Raw genomic sequence first — 24,796 nt, forward strand, 5'->3', positions numbered from 1 at the left:
TTTAGAAACAATTGGAAATTACGTGTCCAATGAAAAAATTTCCAAAAAAAGGCGCCATAGTTTATAGCCGTTGGCGCAATCTCTCCCGGGCCAACAGCCCACATTCATTAAATTCAAACTTATAAAAACCCTATGTGACCGTTGAGGAATCCACTGTCTTCTCTGCTTTTCCTTTTCATCAATTCCACCCTTTCTCTCTTCTTCTAACTGTTCGATCTGCAAAACGTCGTCGCTTTTCCAATCGCATTGCTCTCAGATCACTTCTGTTTGTTCAATTTCTGAATAAGGTTTCTGCTTTTATGTTTTTGTTTTTCTTTCTTTGATTTAAGAAGCATAAACCCTAGAAATGATAATTGTTTTGGTCTTCTTGGATTTTTGAGTTCGAGAAGATTTTTGGATGTCTGCAGTCTTGAATTCTTGAGTAGTTTGTGATAAGGATATACAATCAAGTTGAGAAAGTCAAGGGAGAAAATCAAGGGATTTCCACGTTTGAATATCTGTAGTTATACCATTTATTTGTATAGTTACTCAATTTGTTTTGTTTCCTATTTCTTTGTAATCAGTTTCCTATTTTCGTGCTCATGCAATCTGTATATGTGCTAACCACATCAATGAGAATGGTATGAAATAATTCTTCAATTTCTCTCTTCCAAAAATCCTTTATGGTATTAGAGCAAAGGTTTGCTCTTTAATTTTATTTTTTCCAGCCACGTTCTTCAATCTTCAGCAAGCCTTTCATCCTCCTCATTCCAATGGCTACTGAGAATACTCAAATCATCATCCCTAATGCCCAGGAACCCACAAAACCACTAACCATGATTACTATCCATAACTCCATTAAACTCACACCCACCAACTATCTTTCTTGGAAAACCCAAATGGAAGCCATTTTCATCGGCTATGATCTACAAAAATTCATTGATGGATCCCACCTTGCTCCTCCAACCACCATCACCACCAATAATGTTGTCTCTACTAACCCTGCATACCAAACATGGCTATGTCAAGACAAACTATTATTTGGCGTCCTTGTCGGCACTCTCTCACCTACTCTAGTTCCTCTCATCACCTAATCAAAAACCTCTTATGAAGCCTGGCAAATATTGGCCAACACCTATGCTCGCCCATCTCGTGGCCATATCAAGCAACTCAAAGACCATCTTAAAAACATCACCAAAGGTTCTCAATCCATTACAAACTACATGCAATCCATTAAAACCCGGGCCGATGAACTTGCTGCTCTTGGTAAGCCTCTTGACCAAGAAGATCTGATTGAAAAAGTACTTGAAGGCCTTGATGAAAATTATCAGTCCATCATTGATGCTGTCAACAGTCGTGATTCCACATCTCTTTTGATGAACTCCATGAAAAACTCATCAACAAAGAATTGTCTCTCCGCAATAAGATAAGCCCCTCACCCCTACCGGCATTTGCTCATGCCACCAATGTTCGCTCCACTCCATGGTCTGTCACCAATCGCACTCCTCGGCTTCCTGGGTCCACATCCACACCCACTCAAGGTATCATCAGAAATTCTCCCACTAACACCCGCGACAACCGTCCTCCTACTCGTCCATTCCTTGGTCGCTGCCAATGGTGCAGTACTCAAGGTCATGTAGTCTCCCGCTGTCCTCTTTTCCGACAACAGTTTCCGCAGGTGCAACCACCTCTTCATCCCGGCAATTCATCACAATTTCGACTACCAGCTCCCTGGCAAGCTCAAGCAAATGTTGCAACCATCGTTCCCCCCAACACCACATGGCTACTTGATAGTGGAGCCTCACATCATGTCACCACTGACGTACACAATCTTGCTCTCCACAGTCCTTTTGATGGAACAGATGAAATTATGATCGGCAATGGCTCTGGTCTCCCCATATCTCACATTGGTTCCATTTCTCTTACCACTCCCTCTCACTCCTTTACTCTATCTAATGTTTTATGTGTGCCCACCATGAAACGTAATCTTATTTATATTTCTCAATTTTGCAAGTCTAACAGTACTTCCATTGAGTTCTTACCTTTTTCTTTTCATGTGAAGGATCTTCAAACGGGGGCAATCCTTTTGCAGGGTCGAACTAAGGATGGTGTGTATGAATGGCCACTCTCCACTACCCAGTCACGTCCTTTAATTGCGTTTTCTAGTGTCAAGACCACTTTGTCCGAGTGGCATCATAGGCTAGGTCATCCTTCTTTGTCAATCTTCAAAAATATTATGTCTTCGTTTCATTTAGATGTCTCTCGTCCGTCCAATTTCAATTTTAATTGTAATTCGTGTCAATGCAATAAAAGTCATAAATTACCATTTTCTACTTCTACTCTCTCTACCTCTTCCCCTCTTGAAGTTATATTTACTGATATATGGACATCACCAGTCTTCTCTACTGATAACTTTAAATACTATGTCATCTTTGTCGATCATTTTACAAAATATATCTGGCTTTATCCCCTCAAACGCAAATCCGACACGCATGATGTCTTTGTGCGCTTTAAGGCCCTAGTTGAAAAATTCTTTAACCGTCCAATTATAACTCTCTACTTTGACAATAGGGGGGAATATCAAGCTCTCTCCTCATTCTTAACAATCAACGGGGTCTCACATCTTACTTCTCCACCTCACACTCCTGAACACAATGGGTACTCTGAACGTCATCATCGTCACATTGTCGAAACGGGTCTTTCTCTACTTACCCATGCATCCATGCCTCTATCATATTGGCCTTTTGCCTTTTCTACTGCCGTCTACCTCATTAATCGTCTTCCTACACCAACTCTAAACCACCTCTCACCATATTTCAAACTCTTTGGCACATTCCCTAACTACTCCAAACTTCGAAGCTTTGGATGTCTCTACTATCCTTGGCTTCGCCCATACACATCCCACAAACTCGAGTCTCGTTCTTCCCCTTGCGTCTTTGTCGGGTACTCTCCCACTCAAAGTGTCTATCTATGTCTTGACACATCCACCGCTCGTCTATACACTTCCCGTCATGTCCGCTTTGTTGAGTCAATCTTTCCCTTTGTCACTTCTCATATTTCTCTTCCTCGTGCCACTTCGTCCACCATCTTTGAATGGTGCTCTATGACTTTACCAGTCGTGGCCACACCATCCGTGAATGTCGGCTCTGCTCCCCCATCAAGTTTGCTTACTCCTACCTACCCTTGAACCCACCACTGTTACCCAAGCCCTTAAGGACCCTAAGTGGCGACAAGCTATGTCTGTAGAGTTTGATGTTTTACTACGTAATGGGACATGGGACCTAGTGCCATCTCATCCTACTCAAAATTTGGTTGGTTGTAAGTGGATCTTTCGCACTAAATATTTACCTACTGGCTCCATAGACAGGTACAAAGCTCGATTGGTTGCTAAAGGCTTCCACCAATGCCCGGGCATTGACTACTCTGAAACCTTCAGTCCAGTCATCAAACCTACCACTGTCCGCCTTGTTCTTAGCCTTGCGGTCAGCCAGGGTTGGTCACTAAGACAACTTGATGTCAACAATGCCTTTCTTCAGGGCACTCTCACTAAGGATGTGTTTATGTCTCAACCACCGGGCTTCATTGATCACGATCATCCTCATCATGTCAGCAAGCTACGCAAGGCTATCTATGGCCTCAAACAAGCCCCACGTGCCTGGTATCATGAGTTGCACCAATTTCTTCTCCAATTTGGCTTCATCAATTCCATTGCCGATACCTCCTTGTTCATTTTCAATAACCGTGGCACCATTCTTTATCTTTTAGTCTATGTCGACGATATCATTATCACTGGGAATAATGTTGAAGCAGCGCAGACTTTCATTCAACAACTTTCTCAACGCTTCTCTCTCAAGGATCTTGGCCCCCTGACATACTTCCTTGGAGTGGAAGTTACCTCCCACACCAATGGTCTTTTCCTCGGTCAACACAAATACATTGCCGATCTACTTAACAGAACTCACATGACTGAAGCCAAGCCTGCTCCTACACCACTAGCAACTAGTCCGATTCTCACTTTACAATCAGGAACCCCACTATTTGACCCGACCGAGTATCGAATAGTGGTTGGTAGCCTCCAGTATCTCTCCCTTACTCGGCCGGACATTGCCTATACAGTGAACAAACTCTCTCAGTTTATGCATCAACCGACAAGTGACCATTGGAATGCAGTCAAGCGTCTGCTGCGGTATCTCTGTGGCACCTTAGACCACGGCATCACACTTTGTCGGACCACCCCACTAGCACTTCATGCCTTTTCTAACTCTGATTGGGCAGGTAACAAAGATGATTTCACCTCCACCAGTGCATACATAATCTATTTGGGTCACAATCCTATTTCTTGGAGCTCTAAGAAACAGCGAACTGTGGCTCGCTCTTCCACCGAGGCTGAATACCGATCGGTGGTCTCTACTGCTGCGGAAATTCGTTGGATTTGCTCTCTCCTCACCGAACTCGGTGTCACTCTTCCCCAACAACCAGTTATTTATTGTGATAATGTTGGTGCAACATATCTCTGTTCCAATCTGGTCTTTCACTCGCGCATGAAACATGTTGCCCTCGACTATCACTTTATCTGAGAACAAGTTCAAAATGGTTTGCTACGAGTGTCACATATCTCTGCCTCTGATCAACTCGCCGATGCTCTTACCAAACCTCTTGCTCGTCCTCAGTTTGATTCACTCAAGGCCAAGATTGGACTTGCTCCACGGTCGTCCATCTTGCGGGGCCATGATAAGGATATACAATCAAGTTGAGAAAGTTAAGGGAGAAAATCAAGGGATTTCCATGTTTGAATATCTGTAGTTATACCATTTATTTGTATAGTTACTCAATTTGTTTTGTTTCCTATTTCTTTGTAATCAGTTTCCTATTTTCGTGCTCATGCAATCTGTATATATGCTAACCACATCAATGAGAATGGTATGAAATAATTCTTCAATTTCTTTCTTCCAAAAATCCTTTAGTTTGTTCTTTCATTTGGTTGTTTTGAGCACCATTTGGATGCCGAGAACGTGGAGGAGAAATCCGAGCAACTTATTTTGTTGGGTTCAAGAAATTGAGAAAACGTCCATTTTAGTCAGTCAGGTGGTTGTGTTAGGTGCAGTTGAGTGGTGGCTTTTGTTTTCTTGGGTCTTAATTCTGAAAGTGATTGGAATTTGAAATTCTAGTCTGTTGTTTTTGGGGTTCTGTGATGTGCGTGTTGATCAAGGGTTTTGGATGTTGCTCCAGGAAAAAGTTGAACTGAATTGGGACAAGATGGATGAGAATGATGTTTCCATGGAAATCCAAGAAATTTCTTTGGATCATAACCAGAGACTTCCAGTTTCTGAGAAAATTGATGAGTTGAGCACCGAGACGGTTTTGGTAATTATAGCTTAACCATAATCTTTAGATGCTGAGAAAGCTCAGATTAGGGCGACCTAAGAGAAAATTTTGAATCTTATATTTTACATAATTTAGGTTTGTCAAAAAATCTGAACAACACATTTTAAGTAAGCAGAGTAATGCAAAATTGAAGATTCAGAATTTTACTTCTCTTTTCCTGCCTTTTCTTAGCAACCAATCAGAGCCTGGACGTTTTGTGTCATAAGAAAGTTCATCTTCATTTATTTGTCATCGACTTTAAATCTTCATGTGACAGACTGTGAAGGGGCACACAATTTTATGTAATGAAGTGAAGAGCATTAATGCAGATTCCTTTCCTGGGCCTGAAGTTTACGATGCTTTTCGGCATGTCTTCTTCACTAGCTACTACTGATATTCTATATACTTCTTCTAGGGGGGCTTTGATTGGTTTGTGATTTGCTTTATTTGATTTTAGGTATTGAGTATGAAAATTTGTAGAAGAAACATTTGGAAGAGAGTTAGCTTCTGAGGAAGAAGTACCTTGAAGAGTGCTTGGAACAGAAGCGGCTGCACAATGAAGTTATTTAACTCAAAGGCAGCATCAGGGTCTTCTGCAGATGTAGACCCTTAAATCAAGCTGAAATGGCTAATGGATCTACTTCTATAGTTGATTTTGTGTCATCTCGAGAAAATGAGCTTCAAATCATTTGCTCTGATTCTTCAAAGAAGCAATTTAAGTTCGACCATGTGTTCAGGCCTGGGAGTGACCAAGGTAACCTGAACAAACTGATACTTGATTTTGTTACTCTGGATTAATTAGTTAATTGGTCTTGCACTGTTTACAAGTTTTTAATTCCAGGTTCGTTAAATATGCAGAGGCTGTTTTTGCACAAACTTCACCAATTGTGACTTCCATGCTGGATGGGTACAATGTCTGTATATATTTGCCTTAATCCCCTTGAACTTCGAAAGAAATAGAAGGTGATTCATTAACCAAGACTGAAAACCTCATTATTGAAATGCAGGCCCACTTCCACCCAAAACCCATTTTCTGCAACACCGCCAAGATAAAGTTCCAGTTTTTGATCCCTTCGCAAGCTATGCTGGAAAGTTTTTGAAAATTTTTCTCTTGAATCTGATATTCAAATTTTGATCGAATTTCAGGGTCATCAGGGTTAGAGGAGATTTTACTAAAGAACCTTTTGGATCCTAGGGGTGGAAATTCTGACTCTGATAAGAAGGACTTATCTTTTTCTTCAGTATCTCTCGCGAAGCTTAAAGAAGATAAAAGATTTGGTTAACAATTTTTTAAAATATGTTTTTAAATTTGGCAACTTGAATATTTTTAATTTATTTTTTATATTTAAAAATAAATAAAAATTTATATGTAATATTCTATTTTTAATTATTTTTATTATTTCTCTATTACTTTTAAAAGTAACTCTTAAAAAAAAACAGTAGAAAATAATTAAAAGATATTCTTAAAAAACACATTAATTTCTATGTTTTTAAAGATAGATATTTGAAAGGACAAGTGGTGGAGGGATGAATTGTTGTATGTTGTCTTCCTTTCTTTATTTGTCCAAACCGTTTCAAAGGAGGTGTGGGTGACAAATATTTGAAATTCTTCAATTTAAGAGGGTGGTTAGGATCCTTACTTCTCTAAGGCTTTTAATTATTGGGAGGTCGAACGTGTGGGGGTGGCTACTTTTGAGACTTTAAGAGAAGAGGGTATATAGGGATTTGGAAGAAATGGTGCTTTGAACAAAGTCAAAGAGTGGAAAGTCTTTTGTTAAAAATCTTGCACTATGATTTAGAGTCGAGTGATTTAGTCATTTTTCCGATGAGCTTCATTTAGAGTTCCTTTGTGCCACCTAAGCTGAGAGTCTTTGCTTAGGAGGCAATGTGGGGAAAAACCTTAACTTTAGATTAAGTTCAAAGGAGAGGGTAACCTTTAGCAAACATATGTTTCTTTTGCCAAAACAAAGAAAAATCCATTGACTACATCCTTGTTCACTCTGTTAAGACAAGGTTTCTATAAGAATTGTTTTTTACTCTCTTTGGTTTGTTTTGGGTTCTTTCCCCTTCGGTTAAACTCTTCTTAGTTGGCATGGTTCTCTCCTGGGCAAAAAACGCAGAAGGGCTTAGAAGGCTACCCCCTTATTTATTTATTGGATGGTTTGAAATGAACAAAATAGAATTGTTTTTTATAATGAGACGCTTTTGAACCAAAGGTTGAAACACTCTTTTGTTTGAAAATTGTGGTTATGAACTAAGAGTATTTATAGACGAGGATCTTTTGTCTTGAATCAATTCTATTGATTGGTTGGGCTCTAAATGAGGATGAGTATTGTTTTTTGTAGTCTTTTTTTTTTTAGTTGTGCTTTTTTAGGCGACTTATGTATACTTCCTATAAACTTTGGATGTTATTTTGGCGCTTTCTTTTTATATATACTCTTTTATTTCACCTATCAAATATATATGAAAGATAATTCAGTCTATGGGATATGTATCTCTGTAACATGTGAGAGGGGCCCATAAATTGCAACATAAATGCATAACAATATAAGCCAGGTACCATCAAGATGTCTTGACATGTTATAATGCTAAACCTTTATATTACCTAAACAGTCTCTCCCTACCCCTATTCTGGTGTTCATGCTGGGATAAAAGTACATCATGTGTTCCTGTCAGATATTGTATGTTGTGGTCAAAATTATGGCTGCGAAAATTTGTTTTATTTGGTATTCTTGAAGAAGATGTCATATTTTTCAACCTCTAACAATTTGCCATTAAGATCATAAATCTGTGTTTGTTTGGATGTGTGCGACTTTCATTTTTGAGGTTTTTTCTTGAATTATTCAAATGAACTTGCCATATAGCTTGCAAAATTTTCTAAGTTGATTAGAGTAATTTTGTACTAAAAGTGAACAATGCATGTAGACCTGACCCATGTTCATTTCTAAATTATATGATATGTTCTGGTGTCTCTGTCAGACATGGTCACAAGGTTCTGGACCCAATGTCTCTGGAAAAAGGATGAGTTCTGGACATGTCACCAAATCTTTCATACAAATAACAGCACACATTTTAATCATTATACAAAAAATATGAGCACATAATGGTTCATGGTAGGTAGATTGGTCGAAACTATATAAATTATGGGATACTAGATATAAAGGTAAAGTCATTTATGAGTAATGATGAAGTTTGTTAATCTCCTGTGAGGTGTTCAGGACCCACTATTTGGTTTTGACCATCTAATTATTTCCAGGTTGGTGACTATCCTGAACGTGATCTCTTTGAGGAAGATGAAATATAGTCAGATCGTAAAGAGGGGAGTATCATGGTCTGCACTGCAAATTCCATAATCCTTTAAGGATTCTGAAATAGCCTTACTTCATTTATGTCTGTTATAATTTTCGATACTCCCAAGGGTTTGGAAATGATCTGTTTAAACAGTTGTTTGATATTGTGACAGAAGAAATGAAATTCTCAAGTTAAGAGTGTGCAATTGGTGGTATGTTAATTTATCTGCTTTAGATTATTTTCCCCCTAGATTTAGACAGCAAATCATGCCGATTCATGTTTATTCCCAAACGAAAAGGTATATTGAATAAACAATAAACTCTTGTTCTGTTGTAAATGAATTCTAACTTTGGACTAGAGAATGCTGATTGCCATTGCATTCCCCCTTTCTGACACCGGAGCAAAGCCCAGTTGTTTGTTCAGATAAGATGCCTGGTAAATTACAAAACCCCGGAAAGCAAGCAAATTGGATTGAGATTGGTAAAGAGTGTTGAGGGATTGGGGGCTAATCTTGAAGCTCAACAATCTTGGCAACTGATGAGTCACCAATTTTTTGGAAGACAACCACCCTGTCATTATGTTTAAGCCATCCCATGGATTTACAGTGGTTAAGGGCGAATTTCAATCCCCAGTCTTCACTGGAGCCGCCTGAAGTAGCCTGCAGATACAAAAATGAAGGAACATAAAACAAGTTGAAAATACATTTACTTCTATATTATGCAGGTAGGTGCGCAAGTAGGAGCGAGAAAATATGTGAATTATTTCAGTTAAGGAGGCATTCATTGTCCCTATTAAACTGAAAATGGTTGGGATTTAAGTTGTCTTGACATCTTGAACCGTCTTTCTTCCATCTCTTACTTTGGGACAATTAGTTCCTGAAGAGAATTTCTATCAAACTACAATGGTAAAGTAATTTGCAGATCCTTTCCAAAAGAGGAACATCAGAGAATTCCGACGTATTTGGCCCATTCATACCCACCTAGGAAACTCAGTTGGTTAGGGCGAACATTGGAAAGTGTGGTTTCAGTAAGTGATACATAGTCTTGGATTCGAATTCTACCACTAATGATATCTTGAATTTTCCCCGTGCTTGTTTTTAGGGGATGGTTAACACCCCAAGGTCTGGATCCCCATGACAAGTCCTAAGGGCTTAGCCATTGAAGGTTTCTCGGTTATCAAAAAAAAAAAAAAAAACATATTTGACCCGTTCATAACATATGCACAAGGTGTCAATTAGTCTGTCTGATCTAAACCATAAAGCACAATTATTTCTTGAATATTTGGAGTTGAGGAAAAAATGAAGATTAATTTCTTTATCAGTCAGTGAAGATCTTGTAATGCAATCCTACATGAGGGCGATTATCACTTTTAAGACATTGATGTGTACATCACTAATATAGTGTCATGCAACTGACCAAAACCGCCATTCCCTATTTCCAGAAAAAAAAAAATTGATTACGCATGATATCAAAATTCAAATATATCTTCAGCCAACAAAATTTTGAGCAAAACAAGTAGAAAATAGCCCAATGTGGGTAGAAAATAATTTCGGTTGAGGCAGTAAGAAAAGACATGAGGGCATGGCCCTATGTGGATCTGAATGTCAGACGCAGTTCATGCAATTGAATGCGAATAATTGGATATTGAGCTTTCTTTTCTAGTTACTAATAAAGCATGAGTTGAAAACAATCATCCATGTCCCCTTTAGTGACCGTATGGTCCACGAGGGAACATCACATAAACAATTTGCAGGCTGAGTCACTTAGAAATTAGCTTAGTTTCTTGAAATCTAGATCTAATAACCCTACAGTCTCATAGCACAAAATAAGCAGAAAAAAAGGCGATAAAATGCTCACCACATTAGGACTGCTCAAAATGGGATGAACTCCTCTTACACTAAGCAATTGCCTAGCCTGCAACATAGTGAGCATACTGATAAGAAATTAAGTTCTGAATCTTACAGTGATGAGTTTGAAAACATCTGTAACAAACATGTAGTCCTAAAACTTGGGCAGGAGAGCTTGGGGTACCTGCAGTGTTCCAGTGAGGGTCCATTTCAATGAATTTGTTTTGAGACGAGGAATGACAACAGCAAGCACTGGCACTGGTGGCCTATATTTTGCGATCAACCTATCATCACAAACCAACTTCAGCCAGAGATTTCCGTTTTTTTTTTTAATCTTTTATCTCCTATTGTTTAGAACATGATTTTAAATGTAAGCATGTAAAATATCACCTAGGTGCTCCTCCAGTGGATGTGAATGCAACAATCATTGCAGCATTGACGTTGACAGCAGTTCGTACCTTTGAAAAGAAACAAACCATTATAGTCCTGTTGTTTGGTAAGATTCAAAGAGGATAAAAAGCTTTGATGATAAGTGATGGTTGTCTCAAGTACCGCTGATGAAGCCACAGATTCTGCATGAGACATGGGCTCTCCAACATGTTTGGCAATTCTCTTGAAATGAAGGGACTGATTATAAACACTTTCAGCCTACAAAATGGAGCCCTTTATTGAGAATAATGCACTGATATAAAAAGTATGGCATGCTAAGAAATTAGTATTTAGTACAAATGAAGAACATCTTTTAGATAACAGATGTTGCTGTGATCATTGATGCAACTAACTGGGATTGAATATCATGCATTGACCAAGGAAGGTTTTCATTACCCAGGTAGTTTATGCTACTGGCAAGAAGATTATTGCATTTGTTTTAACAATGATTTACCAATGAGAAAGTTCATTAGGAGAGTTAGGATTTGGGATCTTGAACTCTTTTTCTTGTGACTTGTGATAGTTGAACAAAAGGGCAAGAGATGTTCTTTTAAACTAAGAGATGGATGGAGATGTATTTCTAGAACTCTTTGAAGAAGTATCATGACCTTTCCATACAAAAATAGATACATAGAAACACTGATTCTACTGCCAAAAACAGTGGTCATCATATCATCGTGCACCTAGGGAGCACCTTATGGATTTCTCCAGAAGTGAAAATGTATAGCTATAGGTAATACAGAAACAAATGAAGTGATGCACTCAAAACTTCAGCGCTCAAATTCTGTAGCAAAGCATTCTTGTGTGATTGAATCATTGATTGAATTCTGGCAAACAGATAATTTCTGCTTGATTCAGATGATAAATACTATTTTCTTCATAGAAATATGAAATTTCCTTGAAAGTCCCTTTTGGAAGTATTATTTTCTTTCCATGTTTCTCAATCAGTGAGACATTATCATTTTATTGTTCAGAAAACAACAAATTTTATGAAAAAATCAATCTTAAAATATATTCCATGGCATCAAACTTACTTATTTTAGTTCTGACTTTTAGCAAGAAAATGCAAAATATCCACATTCTAGATCAGATATATGCTTTGATACATGTGAATTTCAAATTGGTAATTAGCAGAAAGATGACAGTAAAATAATCAGTCCAACTTATACAGGATCGAATCTGCTTGAACCACATCAACTTCCATTAGGATCTTTTTACCAGAAAATGCCCCGAATGACAAAATATATTTTTGTATTTTAGCTGAAGTATTTTAAAAAGCAAGTTAATAAGAGGAAGAAACTAAGAAATTACTTTTCTGATTCTGCCTTGAGTTTCTCTTTTTCCTTTTCCATAAGACATGTTTTTTCCCTCTCTTCACTTTAGCCTCTATTTCTCTTCTAAGTCACAGACAATGTTGATTAGGGGACCACCACCTGGAAAAGTGGGGAAGCAGTGCCAGTAGTTTATTTTCTATAGTTTAAAATTTTAAATAATAGAAAAAAAAAAAAAAAAACCACTTTCAGGACAGCAAGTCATTTCTAGGAAAGAAAGTATACTGCTTAATATGCATGGGCAAATGCTGATCTTGTTTTAGTTATAGAAGTGCAATGCCATTCCCATGCTTTAATTGATTCTTTCTGCATACCAGTCAATCCCTGTTGTATATTTTTATAAAATCCTTGATGATGATCTTTGTTCCTTATTATTATTATTATTACATCATCTTCACCAGTTTAGGTTTAGATTTAAGAGTATTCTATAGTTTATTTACTTATGGAACTAATTATCAGATTGATAGTTGTGAATACTTACTTCAGCACAAATTTTCCCCACAATTTGTATCGCTTCAATTGGGTATAGGCCACAAAGTGTCTCTGGGCCTAATAGTATACCATCCGCCCCTAATAGAAAATACAACAAGAAAGAGATTTAATATAAGTGGTCCAAACTAACTACAAGTAATGTTCAAATGCAAAAGTCACCAACCATCAAGAACAGCATTGGCAACATCAGTTGCTTCGGCACGAGTTGGCCTTAGATTCTCAGTCATACTATCAACCACTCTTGTAATTATGGCTGGTTTTCCGGCCATGTTGCACCTATGCACTGCAGACTTCTGAAACAAGAAAACCTGCAGAAGAGACACCAGAAAGTGCACAATATCAAAGCAGTGCTAATACTTCTGTAGAATTCTTTTTTTATTAGTTGCAAAAATTTCTCAACCTGTACTTCCATGTCATTAAAATTACTTTTGGATAGGAAATGTTGCCAGTAAAATCTCAACCATGACTTAATTATATATATGCATGGTATAGTCTTTCACTTGCACTATAAAAGTCACTGAAAAGTAAATATGAAGGGCCTATGCCAAATTTTTTTTAGTAGAGCAAGCCCAAAGAAACCTTGCTATCCATAATGATGGGGAATTCATATGGAAAATTCTCCCTCAAGCTACATATGCATCCACAAATGCATGCAGCACCTACTGTTACAGGCTTCAACCATATCCAGAGTTATATATCCATACGTGCATACATGTTAGAGTATAAGGAATGGCATAACAAAATAATGTAGATTTTTAAGCATCAACACAGAGTTGATGGATTTAAAGGTTACTCTAGAAGTCATCAATACAATACAAATAAACTGGATGTTTTAGGCATTGGATAGAGATATCCAGTTATTTTATCGGTGATTTCACAGAGACATACAAACTGATAAAAAAACAGTACTTGTCCTGTAGAGAACTTATACAGGGTGGAGGAGTACCCTTCATATGCTCTATTTCAGTTCAAAGAGTGCATATCAGTAGAAGCAATTTATCTTATCTCCTGATCCTTTGAGTATGGTAGCTAAAGTGTCAAAAATGGGTCCAGCTTATGCACACATTTTGCTTGCAAGCTGCAGTACACAAACACAGCAGCAAAAACATTGGGCATGTATCCTATAACTGTACCCATGACACCCATATTGACACAGGTAATCCAAGGTAATTCAAGAAGTCCATGTAATAGACCTTACTGTACATCTTGGCTATGACATCTAAAAGCATAAAAGGGGCAAACAGGCAATCCCTTGTCCTATAAAAATTTAAGTGGAGTCCATATTGGTGCTTTATCCACTTAGAGAAACTTGTGAAAACATTGGTAACCTCTGAAGCTGACAAAGGACTGGAAACCAACCTAAGCACATTGGCCAACTAAAGCCCTTCACTTTGATAAGTTGGAAGGTTATAATCAAACTTTTCCAGGTCTAATAACCCTAGTAATGTAAGGCTGTAAAACTAATGTGTATGCATGCCGACTTCATTAACTATTTACTTTGTCAAAAAATTTGATTCTGCTTAACAATTTGAGAACAAACCCATGAAGCAAGGCACACATCCATAAATCACAACTTGAAAATAGAAAGAAAGACAAAACTCATTTCTTCCTGTAATAATAAAAGAGCAAGTATTTATAACAAGAGAGAACTTAATGACAAAGCAGGACACATTCAATTCCAGAATAGAGAGTGGATCATTTCATGATGTTAACCATTCTGAAAGATTCAAAGACTAGGTCGCAATAATTTATTCACTCATTACACTAATGGAAAGATGTTGAGGTGTCACAAAGGTCTTTATGTAAAAAAAGAGAAGATTTATGGATGTACAGAGGAAGATGAGGTGAAAGATTCATCAAGGAACATCTCATTCTCTTCTATTTTTAACTCAGGAACAAAAGGATGATCCACATTTTGATTTAATGTGATCCTTGTATTGCTTTCTCCTCAAAACTTTTGGTAGAGGTTGATTATCCTTCTAATTTTATACCCTACTTAATTCATTAATTGAAGTTTTCCACTCTTATTCTCCTCCTCTTATCTTGCTCCGATCATGAGCTCCACCAACCCATACTACACTGGGAAGCCTGGAAGCACAGGCCCTTGGAACACTGGCCTTTGCAACTGTTGCTCTGATGTCAAAACCTGTATGTTCTCTGGTTTTTGTAGCATTTTAAGTCTAAAACTCCACTCTTGTATGGTTGTTCATTGACTTTTTGTACAAGTTGTTTGACAATGGTGGTGTCCATGCATTGCTTTGGGCAGATTGCTGAGATTGTGGATAGAGGAAATACATGTAAGCACTAAGTAGCTAATAGGAAACTAGATAGTGAAGTATCCTTGTGGATAATTATTTATATCAAGAATTGGTGGGTGTATGATGGAGATTATGTTCTTTTCGTCTAAAAGATTGTGTAGTGGGTGATTTTGTTGCAGCTTGTTCTGCAGTAGCCATGCTTTATGCAATTGTAGGTTTATCTAGGTGGAAATTTTGTCCCTCATGCTTGTATCACACTAAAATGAGGAAGCAATTCATGTTGAGGAGAGCCCTTGTTACCAATTAAAGAACAAGAAATCACAAATAAATAAATGAAGTTTTAGGAAACCAATAATAAAGGGCTAAGTTAATAGTAATAATTGCACCAAATAGGCAACAATGTTGACCTTTTCTGGGGGTAGGTCAACTCCTAAGTTCCCACGAGAGAGGATAACACCATCTGCTTCCTGAAGAATCTCATCAAAATGTTTCAAACCCTGGAAAAAGCATAGACCAATTAAGTAGATAATCAGTTCATTTATTAAAAAATCGGAGAACTTGAAGAAAACTATAATAATAAGATCCATTTTGAACAGCCCCAAACTTAAAGAACACATCAATTGCCTCCATTACATTTCTTTACTTCACTCATATTTTGTCTAATGACATGCCACTTGGAAAATTGACAGAAAAGAATTGCATGAATTGCATGTCACTGCCTTAATGTTACCCTCATTTTAATAAATATGCATATGACCATTTGAGACATTTTTAAACTATTTTGCCCTATTTCTGCTTCATCTCACTAGTAAGGAAAATAATTCTCATTTTCTTGCCAGAATTTTCTTCTCTAAAAACAAGTCTTAATTTTCAACTATACCTCTCATCCATTGAAAACACTTTGCTGTTATCCTCTTAACATTTGTTTCATCCAAATTTCATATTTGGAACAACTTTTGCTTCAAAATCAAATTAAATTAAACCAGCCATGCCTTCTCTATAAAACACTTGTGGCTTCATAATTTTTCTTTCTCTTTTTTAAATCAACCAAATTCTATCACTAAAAGTTTGCACTCCCAATATTCTTAAGAATCAGAAAGTTTTTACAATAATCTCCTTCATTGTTGATTTTTCTTTAAAGAAAATACCATCATCTAATTCTGAAGATGGTTACTGGAGATAATGGTTCAGTGTGGGCAGTGTAATTTGACAATGTTAATGCTAGTTATGGTTGTTATGTGAAGTGGTTGTCGTAGATTGCTGGATATTGGGTGTAATGAGGCGTGGAGACAATATCGATGGGTGAAGCTGGAAGAAGGAAGTGGAGATGGTTATAGTGGTGCTTGGTGACAAGTAATAACAAACAATAATTATCATGATAGTAACAAAGATACAGCATTGTTATTAGGTGGGATTTCCCTCAGGTAACTACAATTCATCAATGTGTTCACTCACCTCCAGAGTTTCAACCTTGGCAAATATTTGAGTTTCATTAAGATTTTGTGTTTTAAGGAATGCTCTGAGCTGCAAAAAAAGAAAGAATATGTGAGAATAGCCATAGAGTTGCATCTTATCATCAAAATAGCATTTGATAAGAATACATAATCCAAGACAAGGTAAGTTCATATGTAAAATATCAATGGCTATAAATGTTCAAATATATCCTCAGAAGAAATTATATCTAAGATCTGTTTCAACATACTTTAGGAAGTTGGATAGCAAATTATATTTCTAGGAAACATCTAAGAATAGGGAATTAAGTTGCTACAATCTGAAATCTATGTTAGGTCTATAGCAACATGATATTCACTGGTGCTTCTAGGTGGCTATTGGAATTTGGATCAATTTTTCATAAGTATTAGAATAATAAGAGCAGCTTAAGGAAAATAAAGCTAGAAACTGGGCTAGATCTGGTAAAACATCAGTCTGAAGAAACATTAATGCTACTACCAATTGGTCACCTATAATAGATCATTCATAATCTTAATTTAGTGAGGAAATCAAAATTACACACTAGTAAAGAACAAATCTGTCATGAATTTTTGTGAATTAAACCTGGATTTTTCAACAATAATTCCCAGTCCAAGCATGAGACAAGAACTGACCTCTCGCACATCTTCTACATGTCGGGTGTAAGAAAGTGCAATAAATTCAACTTTGTTACGCGATCCCCAATTTGAAATGACCTATTACAATTTCAGATCAAGAAATAAAAAGGTGAATCAATGCCCAGCATCTCATAGTTAACAGCCAATAGGAATCTTCATGCAGCATTTATCTTAATATAGTAACTACTTGTCAGCATAAAACGGAGATTCTTGTTGTTTGAGGGAAAGCATAACCTTCAATCTGTAAAGTTACCCTGTTAAAAACGAACCACATATACCTGTTTATCCATTTCTGTTAAAGTGGGTAACTTGACACGAACTTGGGACATATGCATGGGGAAAATAGAGCCTGCAAGAGTGGCACTATTCTTTACAAGACAAATTACATCTGGACCCCTGGTCTCCAAAACCTGAATGGTAATTGAAACAACTAGCACATGAGATTAAGCCACTGAATCCAGGGATTGAGATAAGCAAAGGAAAAGAGCACAAATTATAATTACCTCGAGCCATACAGAGGTGGATTCAATTCCCGTTGAGAGGTATTGCCCAAGAAAAATACTATCACCTTTCTTTACTGACTGTAATTCAGTTTAGAAAAACCATTGATTAAACAGGGAAAAGAAATCAGAGAGATGAGGGGAATTACCAACTTTTGCAAGGCACTAATGCTTCTATTGGGTGAAATGCCAGATGCAAGATATGCAAAGCAGAAAAGATGCTATGGTTACCAAATAATGTTTTTCTGGGAAGAGTATATTTTTGGTAACCCAAGACTGCCTACTAAACAAACTATAAAGATATATAACCAGCCAAAGAATGAGAAAAATAAGCATAGCAATTTGAATGGAGTTGATCTTTTGCTTGCTAATGATTCTATGAGGATGTTCATCACAACCAAAAAGGAGGCATGTTGACAGCACCAGCATAGCTGAGGTATATTCATGCTTTGACCCTGAAGTATAAATTAATGATCAGAAAATTCTCTCAATTGATTGTATCAACCCTTTCTTCATATAAATTAAACAATAACTTTGGCAATCTGGTTTCCGTACCCGCTGGACAAGAAACCTAAAGTATGAACCTACTCTTGTTTTAACTTCTCGTACTTTGGTTACCCTTTCAACAGCCTCAACTTCTTTATAGTCCAGTCCTTTGCTTTTTCTTCTCATATGTTTCTCTTGGTAAACCTCCATAAAAAGTATAAAGATTTGATACACTGAATATGGAAGAAATGCTTAAACCTTGTGAAAGTGCCACCTCATAAACATTTTCTCCAAACTTGTGCAATATTTTGCAAGGGCCTATCTTCTTGCTTCTTATATTGATCTTCTACAAAATTAAATTGAAGATCAAGCTTTCTCTTTGGGCATTCATTAGATCGATGACAGAGTCAGCACCTCCGTAGCACTTTATCAATTTTTTCCCTTGAGCATTGTTGTGTTTGAGCTGTTCTTCCACCTGTGGCATTTGTTCTTGCAGGGACTGTTGTCCGTCCTCCTTGAGTAATACTATTTGTTTCACTAGTTGTTGCACTACTACCCTCAGGTCCAGATTTCTTGGAAAACCTTGATAAGAGTAGGCTTTGAAAGCAAGTTGATAAGCATCACTACTAACCTTATATGGATGTTGGAAGCTCACTTGATCTTGGATAGCCAATCTGAGACCATGGATATAAGTATATAATAACTGACTTGCTGGGTTTCAGTTTCAACCAAATCGCTTCTCAATGTCAACTGATAGAACTCTTGCGTATAATCTTTCAGAGTCTTGTCATGCTGCCATAAATTTTGCACCCTTGGATACAACATTTGCTCATAGTTTTGAGGAAAAGATTGTGCTCTTAAAATTAAAACTGATTTCTCCTGCATAATCTCAGCTTTCAACTACCTAGTTCTGGAAAATATAACTAATGTTATTGGAAAGAGCTTTTAAGCTCCAAAAATCTCCTGCTAATGTGATTCTTAAAGGGCTTTAACAGTCAAGAAAAGATTTTAGGCTGTCAGAAAGCTTGCCAAATAGGGCTTAGTTTTTGAATTACAATATATGTCCCCTTGAAGTTAAAAGTTAAAGACACCTAGACAAAATTATAAGAAAACCAATGATTATGATGTATATCATGTATTCCAATGCTGGATTTGGTGATAGAACAATGGGTAGGTGAGTTTAACATTGAGAAGAGTACTCCTGAGTCTGGTATATCCCATATGACAGAATCTGAGGACATTGCTAACCTCCACCTGAAGGTTAGCTTCTACCTTTATAAATATTGAAATGGAAACTTGCAACTTATACAATGTAATATGAAACACAAGAAAAAAGATCTTGAGCTACATGTAGAGAAAAATTATCATCAAAATCATAACAGGATCTGCCTCAAGTATATTCTTATTTCTGTTTGATTAACTCTTCCGAAAATGTTATTCACAAATGAAAAAATACCTCAGCAAGTCCATCATAGTTAACAGGTAAGACCTCTGCTGATGGGATTTTGCTAGCATCTGGAGTTATTGTCACATGATCGTCAGCTTTTAGCTTTATTGGGTTTCCAGTCGCATTGCAAACTTGAAGTTCTGCACCCATTGTGTCTAGCATAACCTGAAAATGATAGATTGAAATTTGATCATAACCAAAAAAATAATCAAAGTAATAATATAAATCAACATTGAAGAACTAGATCAATAAAGGAGATTAATTGTTATTCTCACATCAAGTAACTAATAAATATTGCTAGAACAGATACAAAATTTCAAAATGGAGACTTCAGCTCATGCACCTAAGAACAATAAGTTTCCCCAAAGTTTGACAGGTGAAGGTGTTGACAACCATTATCTAGGACAAACTGGTTAGAAACAACAATGGATCCACTAATATTCCCAATGAGTTACTCACTTCTAAGAAGCAAAACCAAACAAACCAAAAAAAAGGGGGGTCTATTCTAAATCAATCAGATATGTGACAGGAATCAAAGGGAGAATCTGGTTTTGATGATGTGAAGTGATAACTGGCTTACCCAACAGCCAAAGGAATATATTTTATTCATGCAAATTATGTAAAGAATAACATAAGAATCTAAAAGAAGTCGTCTTATCACTGGAATAAATTTCACATGGAAGTAATTTAGTGTTGAAAATTTATAAATTTAGTCCAAACTGAAATGCTCATGCCCCTCAAGAAGCAAAAGCAAACTAAGCATTCCAAGATGAATTAAATATGTTAGACTGGAAACTCCACTCTGCCACAAATTAATCATCCTTGAGACAATTGAAAATATAAAGAACATATCATGGGGCTATGTGGGAGAAAATTTTCATAATTTTATTTATTTTTTAGAGTATAAATGAGGTTAATTGATAAAACACAAAATTAATGATTAGTGAAAAATAAATATTAAGTTTTTGCACACCTTACAAATTTCAATGGTGAGACTTTAGTGCTTTCTTCTAGATGATACTCCCAGAAGGCCTTAGTAAGATTCTTAGGTTCCCTATTTTTCTTCTTTATTTTCATTTTTAATATTTTATTTTCATTTTTTCTCCCTTATAATTTTGTTCATATTCCATTTTCCAAAATCCTGAAATATTGAAGCCTAACCCACCTGATTTGATTATAGACAACCATCTAAGAGTTATCCTACGCCATAAGAAAAGCAATGGAGTTCACCATTAAAAATCCCAAGGTATGCAAGAAGTTAATATTATTTGATCACCAATCATTAATCTCGTTTTACATATTTACAGGTTTTGAAAACCTCCAAAAACCCAATAACATCATGAAAAACCCCTAAAAGACTTATTTTTTTCCTAAAAATTTCAAATATTCTGAATAATAAAATTTAAAAAATACACTTTCATTTTAGGAAACTTCTTGTAACTAAAGTTTCTAACAAAGAAGATATTCTAGATTCTAAAAAAAAGACTCAAATAAAAATTTCCAAAAAAAAGACACTACAGAAAATAGAAGGGAAATAAAAGGATTTATCTTCCTAAGTTAACTCAATTGCAGTACCTATTTGTAGAGTGAGAAAATTCTTTAATCTATTACTTACAGCACATAGCTTCTTGACATTTTTCACAGCTATCCTCAAATTTTCAAGAGTCTCCTGGTGGTAGTCCCCATCTAGCCACGAGAAATCAAACCGTGCAACTGGCAGAATAAAAAACAAATGGGAATATTAACCTATGATCGGAAATGCATACAAAAAATCATATATGCAGAATACCTGACATTCCTGCCTGTAGACATGCCTCAATTGTTTCAACTGAACGCGACCTTGGTCCAAGTGTTCCAACAATTTTGGTCAGTAATGGTATAGAGCTCTGCAAGGCACTTCAAACAGCATTAACACAGAAGTCCAGTAACATGAAAAATCCCATTTATGAATGGGCACTGCTATTGACTTCACACCCTTCCATCCAAGTATCTGTTTTATTTTACTTCATTTTACATTATTACAGTAACAATTGGAGCAAGGGGAAGATAAGAATGGAGTGCAAATATAGCACACCCTTCATGGATAAAAAAATCAAGGGCAACTCATTAAGGATCAGCCAATAACTGATGATGGCAAGAGATTTGTGCCCAACAACTTAAAAATTCAAATTAGACAGTGAATTTCCTTTACCATCAATAGATAAGGTACTGTTAAGCACCATATCTGAACCTCATTAGCGTTGACATTACTGAACATCTACGCTAATAATCATAAGACAACCAAACTAAATAAAATAAAATAAAAAACCCTTTCAAAACCACCCAAATTTTGCATGGCTACACAGCCTTTCCAATGATTTTGGACGACAGCCCCAAATGATGAATGGTCGTGAGTTGGTTTTAGCACTTCTCATTTGCGATTTAGATTTCAGGTAATCATGCAACCGAAATTCCAGAGTAATTAATTGCTAAGAAAATGAGCACAAGGAAAGGAGTCCAGAGTGTAAAAATTACTTATAACTCCAGAAAGCAAGAAGTTTCTGAGTCTAAGACAAATAGTTAGTTGTCTTACTTGCTAAATTTGTAAGAAAAAAAGAACCAGTTTTTCTTAGAAGTGAAATAAATAAGGAAAGAAGACTTACGAACGTAGAAGGAGTAAGAACGGAGGAGAGGCGAACAGGCTCTTCAAACGCCAAATGTCCTCCTTGCATTGTGGAGAGCTGGAGAGAGAGAGGGGGGTTTTTGGCGGGTAAGTAGAAAGGAAGAAGGAAGAAGGAAGAAGAAAGAAAGCAATTTGTGGATGGTTGTGCCTACTTTTCTTCTGGTTTACTGTACCAGTTATGAAGCCGCCAACTGGGTAGGTGGGATGTGCTTTAAAATTACCAAACAACACCTATTCCTAGAAACCCTTTATCAGAAAATCATGATTACCACCCAAATATTTTATTTTAATCATTGAATGGCAAAATATTAATCGGTTAATAATTCATTAGAGTCAAAATTTTGCTTAATCATTAAAAAAAATTCAAGTATGAGTATATGAATCAGATTTATGGGAGCAACTTCTCTTAATAGTCAAATTTGCACAAAGCGCCCTTATCAAGTACCACCAACCATTGACCCATACTAGGAGTTTATGGATCTTTTTATTCACTCTTGACCCTTATTACTTGATGTGAGCTCGGCTCACGGACCTATGAGACGGGGCCCAGACCTGTAGACCATGTCCCACAAACCAGATCTTATGGAGCTTGATCTCTACAACCCATTATTTTGGAAAGAATTTAATCTTAAAATATATATATATATATATAATTTGGGTGTTTGATAAATTTTTTAAAATATAAAAAATTAATTAAAATAATTTTTGAAAAATGATATATATATATATATATATATTTTAATATCACCTTTTTATTATAGAATATATCACAAAAAACACTATCAAAACCTTTTTTTAGTTTATTTCCAAACATTATGAGATTTATTAAAAAATTGATATTTTTATCAAATGCCTAAACACCTAGAATATACATTAAAAGCAATAGGATTTACATGGAATATTGGGAAAGAGAGGTAGTGACTAGTGAGTACCAAGCAAGCAAGGGTGGATAGGCACATGATGGCCAAGGCCAACCACCTTCCAGACAGAGACATCCCCGGATTGATAAGCAGCACCATCTATTTTGTGAGCCCACGGTCAAAGTCGTCAACAGAAGCGAGCACACACCTTGGCCAAGACACCAAAGTTGTTCCTTGTCACGTGCTCTGCTTGCTCTTGTCATGTGCGTAAATGATTTGGTACTCTCCCTCCGTCTGAAAAATCTCCTGCCACTCAAACTATGCCTATCTTGTCTACAGTTCGGCTTCAAGAAATCAGATGCCTTGTTCAGTAGCGCTGGGTCTCTCCCACCTGCCAGCACAAATCTCTGGCCTTTCCTGCGACATCTTTAAAAACCTGATAACAATGTTTAAGATAAAGATGACCATACTCAATAAATGAATATTTTTTCTTAAGTACAGTGCACCACAATTTTTTTATTTTATTTTTACTTTATGTTGCCTGTAAGCTTATCTCACCTTAAAGACTTACTATAAAATTCATAATGTCGCCACCCATAACAATTGTGACCGCCGTGTGACATAATGTTGGCCATACTGGGTTGGAAACTAAAAAGCTATGGTCTCATCATTGTGTCCCATCCAATAAAGTCCCAGACATCCTACTTCGAAATTTAAAAATGACTTCCAAGTGACTACCTAGATTTTTAAGCGTGATTTTTCAAAAATTTGATCAACCATTCGTCTATGGTGATTAACAAAATCTTTTTCCAAAAATTACGAAGCCACATTGAAGAAAATTGTAAAAAATAGAAACTGAAATTCTGCAAAATTCCCACTGAGAACACCCTAACATCTATCATGTCTTGAAAGACAGTAAAACATCTAGTTAGGCCATGTGCAAATCATATCTTCACTCAAGGCTGTAGTTTGATAATTATTGATTCCACCAATATTTGACTCTTACACATACCTTGCTTTAATTTCCAATGCAGGTTGCTGAGGCTGATGAAAAAAATAAAAAACCGCTGGAGGCTTTGCTGCTAACAGAGAAGAGAAAGGAAAAACCTTGCTGTGAGGGCATCTGATATAAGGACAAGTGCGACGGCTTCACCTAAGCAAGCAACTGAATGACATCTGAGGAACTTTGTATCTGATGGGCGAAAGATTATTCTGAAGAAAATCCCATCAAGGCATCAACTGATCTCCTAAACAAGGTTGTAACTGTATTCAAGAGAACTCAGAAGTGGTGCAGACAGATAAGCAGCAGCAACAGCAGAATTCAGTTACAGCAGGTAAAATTGGGTGCCTGGTAGTCATGGTTTCAGCTAGAACATAATATATAAACATGATTCTTTGTAAGTGATACGTCTGTTTAGCCTTAACCAAAGCAAAAGGGCTGTATCATACATCATCTGCTTTATGTCCCTGCGCCTGCTGGGTCTTCCTGAAATACCCCTGCACAGGGGCAACCAACTGCAACAAAAGCATATGCAGATCCCAGCATAAAAAAACTAGGGAAGCTGTACTCTTTTTTTTTTATTGTATTAACAAACTGAAAAATAATTCCAACCTCCTATTTCAGTTTTTTTCTCTGTATATTTACAACACCTGTTGAAAGTTTAAAAAAAAAAAATCATACATAGTTTGAAATATATGAAATGATTATTTCAACATAATTCCTTTTTGTTGGAATTAAGCAGC

The 24,796-nt window shown here is 36.6% G+C and overlaps 1 protein-coding gene across 2 annotated transcripts; it reads right to left on the reverse strand.

Annotated features, from left to right (window-relative positions):
* Positions 1 to 8,885: 8,885 nt before the first annotated feature.
* LOC100853352 (pyruvate kinase 1, cytosolic) lies at positions 8,886 to 22,361 on the reverse strand. 2 transcript variants are annotated; one of them, XM_019221665.2, is made up of 16 exons: positions 22,174 to 22,361; positions 21,321 to 21,417; positions 21,147 to 21,244; positions 19,541 to 19,696; positions 17,602 to 17,679; positions 17,419 to 17,508; positions 17,096 to 17,176; positions 16,446 to 16,514; positions 15,398 to 15,487; positions 12,896 to 13,040; positions 12,722 to 12,810; positions 11,033 to 11,128; positions 10,871 to 10,938; positions 10,665 to 10,764; positions 10,491 to 10,547; positions 8,886 to 9,292 (listed from the first exon to the last, which is right to left on the reverse strand). In XM_019221665.2, exons 1-16 carry the CDS (start codon positions 22,240 to 22,242, stop codon positions 9,140 to 9,142), a joined length of 1,536 nt encoding a protein of 511 aa, XP_019077210.1. In that variant the 5' UTR covers positions 22,243 to 22,361; the 3' UTR covers positions 8,886 to 9,139. The 2 variants fall into 2 exon arrangements, with proteins under 2 accessions (XP_019077210.1, XP_003632737.1); XM_003632689.4 differs by having other exon boundaries at positions 17,377 to 17,508; positions 22,174 to 22,359.
* Positions 22,362 to 24,796: the final 2,435 nt, after the last annotated feature.

The sequence above is a fragment of the Vitis vinifera genome, chromosome 8 (assembly GCF_030704535.1).
Source record: "Vitis vinifera cultivar Pinot Noir 40024 chromosome 8, ASM3070453v1".
NCBI classification, from domain to species: Eukaryota; Viridiplantae; Streptophyta; class Magnoliopsida; order Vitales; family Vitaceae; genus Vitis; species Vitis vinifera.